We start from the raw sequence: 10,575 nt of genomic DNA, 5'->3' as shown, positions 1-10,575 counted from the left end.
GCTGGAAAGCTGCTGCATCTCCCCAGTTGATGAGTCTTTTGGAGTGGGTTTAGTCCCCAGCTGGTGACCAGATCTGGTATAACCAGCTGTTATGCTACTGTCCTTGCAACCCCTGCCTTTGGTGACATTAAGCTGTGGGGGGAGGGATAGTTCAGTGGTTTGAGCATTGGCTTACTAAACCCAGGGTTGTGAGTTCAGCCCTTGAGAGGGCCATTTAGGGAACTGGGGTAAAAAGCTGTCTGGGGATTGGTCCTGCTTTGAGCAGGGGGTTGGACTAGATGACCTCCTTAAGTCCTTTCCAACCCTGATAGTCTATGGCAGTGGGCACAGCCAGTGATCCTTAACCCATGGAGGCTCCTTAGGGACCATCATCTGCTGGCATAGGGTGAGGATCAGGGAGCTGCAATTTGCTGCTTTGCAATCCCAGCTGTTCCTCACTGCAATCTTGACATTTAGTTTCTGTTTTAGAATACAGAAAAAATTTGGGAGAGAAAATGTTTGAATCAAACATCAGTGACCCAACCCATTCAAATAGCTGACTTCTTAAACCCCAATTCTCACTGATTTTTTATACTGGATAAAAGCAGAAATATCACATTTCCTTATAAAAGCCTGTTTAAATGTACTTACTGATTTTACCATCCCTGTTTTGGAAATGGAAAAAACAAAAGCACAAATTGATGTCCAGCAAAGTTTCATTATGACAGATCATATTCTTCATATCACAAAGCATTAGTTCAGAACTCAGATGCATAGACATTTTATTTGCAAGTACACCAGTAGAAATATTGCTTTGTAAACACTTCCACTTCTGATTGTAAATTGCTATGTTTACATATGAAATTAATTTAGACTGGAAATCATTCCATTTTACAAATTAGCACAATCTATTACATTTGTCTCAAAGAGAAATTAAACCTTAAAGAGCAACGTTCAAGATAATCTGAAACAGGATGTTTTAGCAATTCCATATGTAATTGGATGTATGTTTTCTGCATTTCTTTTCCAGGCGTGGCTGATTACTAAATAAAAATACTTTCTTCTATATAACCACCTTGGATCATTTGATGTTGTCACATGTAGATTTTACCCCCATCTGTTCGCCACAATTTCCATGTCAGAATATTTGAGGTGTTAGATATGCTGGTTTTGAAAGGAAGTGAAAGGAGGATTATGAAGGAGAAAAATTGCACTTACAGCCAAATATCTTGATGACCACCAGTGACTGAAATGTGCCAGGTATGCATAAAAAGATATGCTAGGTATGCATAAAACATAAAAACCAATATCAGATTGCCCTTTTTATGTATAAAGTTGTCTAATCAAAGTACTATCGATCTTAGGCACTTCTATATCTCCCTTCATGGTAATATCTGACGATCTTAATTGTATCTATCCTGACAACACTCCTGTGTGATAGGGAAATGCTGTTATCCCCATTTTACAGGTGGGGAACTAAGGCCCAGAGAGATTAAGTGACTGACCCAGGGTCACACAAGTTGTTTATGGTGAAACAGTAACTCACACCCCAGGTTAGTGCTCTGACCTCTGGACCATTCTCCCTGCATACACACTCATTATATTACAAGAGTTGCTCTGTTGAATCTCACTGCAGAATACCATGAAAACTAAATAGTATTTTTGGTCTATCTAGATTAGAGATCTAATTAGAGATCCTGAGGTGCAAAGTCTGGTTCTAGATTGAGAGGAGGGAGCTGGTAGGTCAAATACTGGGCTTGAGTTCAGTCCATTACTGGAAATGGCAGCTGGTTACAGAACTGGGATCTGGATTCAAACTCTTCCTAGCTTTCCATGTTATTTGGATGTGGGGTTTTAACCTCAGGCCCATCTCTAGCCTGAGTTTACCAGAACTCAGAGTGTAGCCTCATTACAGTAAGTTTGTCATATTTTCTCTTTGAAGAGCAAATTATCACATAAAAATTACTAAGTGCAAAGGCTAGAAACGGAATAATTACTTAAATGCCCTGAGATATCGTCTGCCAGATGCTGGTGTCTTTAGCCTCTCACATTATCTCATATGGAATCGGTCTCTTCAGTTTACTTTTCAAAAGAAACCCAACAAGAGTGAAAACAACCGCTGCAAGCACCACACCCGTAACAATAAATGGAGCATGGGAATGACCGGCAGTGGTGGTAAGTGAACCACGGGAATCCACATCTTCCTGATGTTCAGAATAGTCCAGCTCTGTGAATTGAGAAAGACAGTTTGTTACATTTTGTTCTCTGTTCTAGTTATTGCTAAAGATACCAGGACTTGAATTTAAAAATTTACATTCTAGATCAGGTCAAGAAATGAATCAATTTCACTCTATTTTATACAAGACATTCTAGACACATCAATCCATCTTTATATTAGTAAAGACTATTTCATGAACTGAACCCCCAGCAGGGATGTTTTAGGTTCAATATTAAGAAAACATCATAACTAGCACAAGAGCTAGGGAATGGAATCACATTTCAAGGAAGGTTGAGGTTTCTCTTTACTGAAGATATTCAAGGTGAGACATGACAACCACAGTTCTTAAACAGTTTGTGGATAATTGAATCAATGAGGCTATAAGAAGAAGATGGACTGCATCTCATCTTTCTTCCTGAATAATTGATTCAATTCGCATTTTTGGGATGTGCAGATTAAAATGATGGATTTGAAATGTGCTAAATAAGGAACTAACGTAGATGCTATTAGTCAATCAACTTGTTTTTTGTGGAGCTGATGATAACCCGGTAAAAGTATGCTGCAGTGCTAGAAATCGGAAGTAAACTGACATGCAAAGATTTTGTGCAATGAAATGAAAAGTGATTTACAGAACCTTATACTAAATACAAGAGAAGGTTATTTGCACTTACCAGCATTCCTGTTCTCAGTGCCTTCTTTCCAAAGCTCAATTGGCCCAACAACAACATCCACTTTTTCTTGGTAAGAGCTTGTATCTCTTTTGGACCTGGGTATGCAGCCCTGGTAGCATCGGGAAGAATAATCATATACCCTGCACACCACCATTTTAAACTGCAGGTAAACTGATGAATATTGGTTAACAAACTTGAAGGCATTAAATTTGAAGCGTATGGTGGAGCTGTAGGGTGAATAGTATGTACCGTAGGTAGGATCTCTAGCACATCTAAAATAAACAAATAAATACAATTAATCTTCATGTGTACACACAAAAATAAATCACTGACATCAAGCATTTCCTATGTGCAAAGATTTAAAAAAATTAACACTGCATTAACAACAGAAAGGGAAAAAATATGTATTTGTAGTAAGAAGAGAAAATGAAAGAGGTTAAAATAGTGGCAGTGACTTGTCTGAAAGCAAAACATACAATATCGCTTTCCCTAATTCAGCAAGGGATTTATGTATATGCCTAAGAGTGTGAGTAGTTTTACTGAACTTGCATGTTTAAAGTTAAGCTTGTGCATAAGTCTTTATAGGATCAGGGCCCAGGACAGACAAGTTGCAAAGGAGTCACCTAGAGGTGTCCTGGCAACTAATCTATGGAAAGGGCCCAAAGCTGCTTATTTATATCTCCAGATTGTCATGCGTATGATCCCTATAGAGCAGCTGATGCAAAGGGTGTTAATTGTTACTGTTAAGGGGGAAATGTAACCACGATTTAAGCTCTTAAGTGAGGTGGCCAGAAAACAACAATTCCATTTCACAGACAATTTTGAAATTTGTTTTTGTTCCAATGCAGAAGAAAAATGAGAAACCAAATGTGTCAGAGAGCCAACCCAGAATAGCCAAGGCTGTTACACAGGAGAGGGGAGACCCAGGGTCAAGTCCCTGCTCTGCAGAGTCCCCCCAGCAGAGCAGGGACTTGACCCTCAGTCTCCTACAGCCCAGGCAAACACCCTAACCGGTTGGCGTAGGTCTCTCTCTTTGTCTCACCTGAAAAGCCCTTCCCAATGACAGTTCTGTCAGAACTGATACATCTCCCAGAAACTTTTCAGCTTTGATGAAGAGCTGGGTTTTTTTTTTTTTGTTTGTTTGTTTTTAATTTTAAACAGGAAAAAATTTAGTCACAATTTTTTCTACCAGCTCTACTCTGAAGGGCAGGCTCCGTCTCTTTACTAAATGGCTATACAGCTCCTTGCACAATGGGGCCCTGATGTCTGATTGGGTTCTAGGTGCTACTAGATATGAACAATAATGATGATAAATTCCTTCTTCCATTCTGTTCCATCTTATCCAACTCACTCCCACTCCTCTGATTTCTGCTTTGGATGCAAGAAGCAAGAAAGTCAACGTTTCTAACGAACCCAATCTCTAGTAAGTCAGCTGCGCAAGTGCTTCACAGAACAAAATTCTAGTACGCGTCACTTTCCTGTCAGCATTGACTCATGCCAAAGTTCCATGCCAGTGTATTCTGATTCAATTTAACCACCATGAAAAGGAACTCAAATTTATCTGGTTTCAGAGTTAATTTATCTGTTAACACACTGATATTATCTCAAAATAAGGTGCAGAGTTGTCATATGGTCAACGCATTGCATACAAATATTAATGATCTCACTCTCATAATAAAGATCTCAAGGTATTAAACTATTTTTATAATAATCTCAGTTTATACTGTACAATATGTGTTTCTGTTATATTCATGCCAATATTTGTGTCACCTATAGAAAGTTAAGAGGTGGTTGAATTTAGATATGGTAAATTTATTTCCTGTTGGGTTTTAATTTAAATAAATATTATTAGGTTTAGAGTATTTGACTTTCTCTGCACTGAATGATTTTATCATATCGTTTCTTAAAAGGACTGGTCTGAATATTTAATTTTTATCTTATACAATAGATAGGAATTTTTAAACTATCATGTAGGTGGCTTCCTTAAAACTTAACTTCTGTATATCCTGCTACTCTTCTACTACCTGGCTGAATTATTTTGAAATTTCATTATTTATTCCCCATTATTTATATACAATTAGAATTTCACCAGTAAGTGAATGAGTCAGACATTTATTGACAATGGGACTTGCTCCTAAAAGATTTGCCCTTTCATACCCAGAAAGATGTAGAATCTAGTGATAATGGAGAAGTCTACTGAAATGCTGGCAGGTAATGCAAAGGAAATGCCATAATGGATGAGACCAGTGCCTTTTTTTTCTTGCCAGATCTAAGAATCTAATTTGTTTTGTATAATTTATTTATCTAACTTTTCCACAAGAAATGGTTTAAGCCAAGTCACATGAACAATTCTAGGCCATTTGAGTGACATATAGGAAAGCAGGAATTAAAGCAAACATTAAACTTCTGTCATTTGAATCAAGCATTGAATTAGTCATTTGAAATAACATTTCCAGTATAGTACAAAATACAAGAACAAAACAAGAATGAATAATTAAAAAGAATCAGAATATTTTGAAAATACACAGTTGAATTCTATAGACAAACTATTTGGGGCTGAATTCGATCTTGATGTAGGCAGGTGAAAATTAATTGACCTCAGTGGAGTTTGAGATAAAATCTGCTTACATCACAAGCAGTTACTATGTAACATGCTTGAGTGGAATCTTGCATGACTGCATGGTCTAAACATCATTTCTATTGTTATTTCTCATTTCATACCAGGACTGGCCAAAAAAGTTTTTTAAACAGTTTAGTGGCATAGGGAACTGAAATCAATTCACATTGTCCCTATTCAAATTATTCCATAAACAAAACAGGTACAGAAGAGCATGAACAGATCCATTGTTAATCATTGCTCAGAAAGTCCTTACCCATTCCTGATAATATCATAGGTCGTGGATGTAACACTATGGGGATCAGGTGATGCAACACATGTGTCCAAAAACAACACCAGATTTGGGTCAGAGCTGTGAATTGAAGCTTGAAGGAATAAATTCTGGTTCAATCTAACGTAGTATGGAGAGTCATACACTGGCTGTGAGAAGGATGGTGATTCGTAAAATGAAATGTTCACGTCATATCTGCTGTACTGAGTTTCATTCATCTCAATAACATCCTCAGCCACATCCTGAGCAACATACATGATTTCTTTCCATGTGTTTTGGAGCATTTTGCAGTTGACATGCAAATGAAGATCTTTTTCCCTTTTGATTATGTAACCAGAAGAGGTTGCTTTGATCAAGTTGGAATACATGATAGTATTGCTGTTTCCCTGTTTGACACAGTAAGTACAGAATTATCTAATGTAGTCACATTTTTGCCACAATTACCATTATGTCACTAAACTTTTGATGAACCCATAGAATAACACACATTTTAAAAGCATTGCTTCCATTGGAAGTATTTTGAAAAGAAATGTGACTTTGGTCATTTCTATTCACAACACATTTTAAACAAAATTGTTGGCTGCATGATACGGTGATTACACTGAGATGTGAAAAAATATTTTCACTGAACCCAAATACAGCCAAGTTAGTTAACATTAATACAAAGGTTGAACATGAAATGCACAAAGGGCCTGATTCAGTAAGATACTTAAACGTGTTTAACTTAAAGCACATGAGAAGTCCTATTGAAGTGAATGCTTTAAATTAGATATGTGTAAGTACCTTGCTGAACAGGGGCCTATGTAAGTACCAAGTATTTTGATTATTCACGAACATCACCCTCCCTCTCCCATAAGGTCAAGCTACAATATTATGGGAGAGGGAGGGTATGTGAACATGGGTTGAGGTTGTTCACATACCCTCCCTCTCCCATAATATTGTAGCTTGACCTTATGGGGAATAAGTGAGGAGTTTCTTCAGGCAGAGGAAGAATAGATGGTAGTGTTCAGTGAATCTGAACCTGCAGTCATTGGTTCACTTGTAACTCCTATGAACCACAGCAGGTTTCTGTTCATGACCCTTTTCAAAATAAATTCTGCAGTTTGCACAGACCTACTTACACAGGTGCTAAATATTCAACTTCATACCTCTCGTCTTGTGCCGCAGCCATTGTATGGGATGTTGAATATAATATCGTTTGTTGTAATCTTTGGTTTACAATAAGGGTCATTCAAGCTGACATTCTCTGCAGTGTAGCCTTGTGAGAGGAGATAGGATCTCTTAACAACTGCATGCATATATTCAGGCAAGCACAGAAGAACTGGTAGGGGGATAAAACATATATTATTAGTGCATTCAGGCATACAGTAATAATTAAATGTTCAACCAATACATATGCTGCTATCTACTCTGCATGTATATTGGGAGAGGGGAGGGTGTTCATAAGACAAATCACATGATTTCACTTCTCTTATCTCTTAATTATCAAATTATGCACCAGAGGGCTGTGGCTTAGGCTGTGGATAACTATCACTAAGAAAATCTGCAAATTATTCTCTCCTTGTGATCAGAGAAAGTCTCCCATTAGTGTTAAGGATCGTACGAATCACGGTTACCATAGTAGAACAAATTCTGGCGTAAAGAGAAAATCCACTTGAAGTTGCTTGGAATTTTCCTTGAGTAAAATTAAGGACAATACTACCAGGGCCTTTATTAAGGAAATGAACTAAAGAATTTCAGTATTTCTGGGAGAGAATGATCTAAACACAAGGGGAGGTGAAGACAAACAGTAAAGTAAAGTGAAATTAGTGTGTTGGTCAACAGCAATTTTGCAATCATGAATTATCCTGATCAGCCAATGGAACCAGTTATGTGCTATTCAATATTAGTAAGGGCTGCAGAATCAGGGGCTTGCATGTATGACCTTACATAAGCCTTATGGGGTTTGGAGATACATATTCAGTGGCTGATTCACATCAATGAGCATCAAAGTGATAGTCCTTAATTGGGGACTGAATCCTGTATAGTCTTTTCTTGGGCAAAAGGCACACTCAAAAGAATAGGAGTTTTCCCTGAAGGAGGACTTAGGGATCAGGCTTTGAATGTTTGTGAAAGTTGTTCAAGTTCACTTGTGGGCACCTCTGTAGCTGAAGATGTGGACAAATTGCAGGGGACTCATGGAAGAGCATCAAAAACTGGGAAAGGAAGTGCAGGGAATGATTCCTAATATAAATAATTCTAATACTAAACATGCATCAGTAAAGTGCTAAACAGGCATTGAGCTCAGATAAATAACAACTAATGAGTTGGGCGGAGGACATGAAATTGACTCTTGCTTATGAATCGGGGTGATTGCAATGAGAGTTTTACCTGCATCAGGACTAGGATCAGACTCAAAGAGAATGAGCAGCTAGGTAGTACAAGGGGCCATAAGTAAGAGTAATGAGATGAGATGGTGAAAAAGTAAATTTAGGCTGAATATAAGAGAAAATGTCCAAAAATAATTTGATAATAGCAATAATATAATATTAGTTTTATATTTAAACAAAATCAAACTATTGTCTGAAAGTAATAGGTCAGTAATCACACAGTGTGAAAGATGACACTGAGTGGTACTACACTGAGGTGGCTGAACATTAATCAACAGTTATTTATCAATAAAATCAATAAATAGACTTATCTGCTGAAAAGCAAAGTTCTGTATTAAATATGAACTTACCAGTATTCTGATCTGCTGGAATGATGTAATAGTCAGCACGAAACCCTCTGTTTGTTATACTTGAGTCACTGTGAAATCGAACTGTCATCAAGTTTGAGGATGATGTATATGTGAGATAGGAACCATAACAAATTTTCCCCAGTAAAGGAGAGGTGTAGAGTGGCCCATCATAGATCTCAATATAATCATGCTGGCATCTACCACCTTCTGTCCTGGAGAATAAACATGAACATTTTGTAAACTATTTTGTAAACTTCTATTTAAGTGTTCATCACAAAGCAACACATGAATCTCAGATTAAGCCCTTCAGACAGCAAGGTGTTCATGGCAGAGATTGTCTTCATTTTGTATCTTGTATGGTACCAACCACTTTGTTAGGACTCAACAAGAAACAACAAATACTCCATTCATGCCATTTTTCATTTTAGGTTTACACCCTGTTGAGAAATATCCTTCAAATGGAGAGGGTACCAGTTTGAAAAGTCCATGACTTTGAACCCATGAATTGCCCAGAAAATTAGTGCTTTACTTACGAGATATCTCTAAATGAAAGTGTTATACGGTAATTGCTCACTGCTTCTATTTCCCACACACAATCTGCATTGTTTGGATAATTCCCAGGATAGAACGGGCTTTGAAATGTCCCAGATGAATACTGAAGGACACCACCACAAGTATATTTTTCTGCAGAATAAAATATAAAAAAAAAATACATATGAGTCATTTATATATACTTTTGTATATATTTGTATATGATTTATCAGTCAGAGCCAAAAGCTACTGAAGTTAAAGGAAAGCCTCCTATAATGGTCTTTATAAAAGGTGCTCTATGATCAGCATCTGATCCCAAGAGCTGTTGATCCCACTCACAGTCTCATTTAATACTCAGGATCTCTCATGATTAGGCAATAAATGTATATAGCTGAAGACAGAAAATATGGGCCAAAGAAAATGTTTAGGGAAGAAAGATTATGCTTTTTTCTCTCCAATAATGTTATGTTATTAATTAAGGTTGGAAGTCAAATTTTGAAGAAGCACCTGGTACACTGGGGACAAAAATTACAGCCTGAATGAAAATAGCGTCTACAGTCAACTTTGGAATGTAACAATTTTTACTTAATGCAGCGCTTGATGTGACATAAGGGTTATACATTCCTCCTCAATTTTGTCTCTGATGAGCACATACAAAAAGAAGAAGAGCTAGAAAGGTCGTTATCTTGATGAGGGACCGAGAAATATATCTTTTGTTCTTTTTTATAATACAAAAAAAACAGGGTTCCATTTTTGTTCTGATGCAGAATGAAAACAAATGTTAAAGCCTCAGAATTATTTTCCAAACCAGAATTCTTGTTTTCCAGCCATAGCCTGCTGAGAGAAGAGTAAGTACTGTAAAGACAGCAAAAATGAAGGAAGCATGATCTAAGAGAAACGCCATGGGCACTGAGAGTCAAAATAACTGGTTTCTATTTCCCACTCTGCATTCATGTAATTTAGCAACGTAATCCCACCACATGCCAACTGCTGCAAACTGAGACTGAGGGCATATATACACAGTTCTCCTCTCTTCCCCAGAACCACAGGGTGAGCACAGAATTGTGACAGCATATTGAAGGGTGGCAGAACACCAGGGAGCAATTCAACAACGATACAGAGAAACCTTTATTGCCTGAACCAGGTTTGAAATTTGGTCCTTTGAATTGCTTTTCAATTTATCATTGCTCTCATTTCAGATCATGGGGCAACAGCACAATGAAACCATAAGCTAAACCATCTCTAGCACAGAAACCCATAAGAGAGAAACATCTTAGTGAAGCCAGAATGAGTTAGCACTCACCAGCGGTTGTGTACCAGGGCCATGATGTAGTGTATCCCGGCCTTCCTGCAGGAAGATAAGAGAAGCAAAACTAGAGCCCTACAGCGAATTTTCACAGGAATGGCAAAATGCACATTGCCGTCGCAAATCCCCACATCAAATCATCAAGACAATGAAGCTCTTCAGTGAAACAGTTGGAAGAATTTTTTTGCAAGACACCTGCAAACTCTTGGTATTTACCTGAACAGATGACACCGGCATCCCCAGAATAACCACAGTTATGAGAG

At 37.6% G+C, this 10,575-nt stretch overlaps 1 protein-coding gene across 1 annotated transcript in view; it reads right to left on the bottom strand.

Annotated features, from left to right (window-relative positions):
* Positions 1 to 696: 696 nt before the first annotated feature.
* Positions 697 to 10,575, bottom strand: part of DMBT1 (deleted in malignant brain tumors 1) — a 50,596-nt gene continuing 40,717 nt past the window's right edge. Inside the window, 7 exon segments of the mRNA XM_039547239.1 lie at positions 697 to 2,206; positions 2,869 to 3,140; positions 5,742 to 6,142; positions 6,905 to 7,077; positions 8,476 to 8,687; positions 9,009 to 9,159; positions 10,310 to 10,354. Coding sequence (XP_039403173.1) covers positions 2,025 to 2,206; positions 2,869 to 3,140; positions 5,742 to 6,142; positions 6,905 to 7,077; positions 8,476 to 8,687; positions 9,009 to 9,159; positions 10,310 to 10,354 — 1,436 coding nt within the window. The 3' untranslated portion in view covers positions 697 to 2,024.

This window comes from Mauremys reevesii, linkage group 7, assembly GCF_016161935.1.
Source record: "Mauremys reevesii isolate NIE-2019 linkage group 7, ASM1616193v1, whole genome shotgun sequence".
In the NCBI taxonomy this organism is placed as follows: domain Eukaryota; kingdom Metazoa; phylum Chordata; order Testudines; family Geoemydidae; genus Mauremys; species Mauremys reevesii.
The sequence above is the reverse complement of the archived record's forward strand: the minus strand, read 5'-3'. Positions and strand labels throughout refer to the sequence as shown.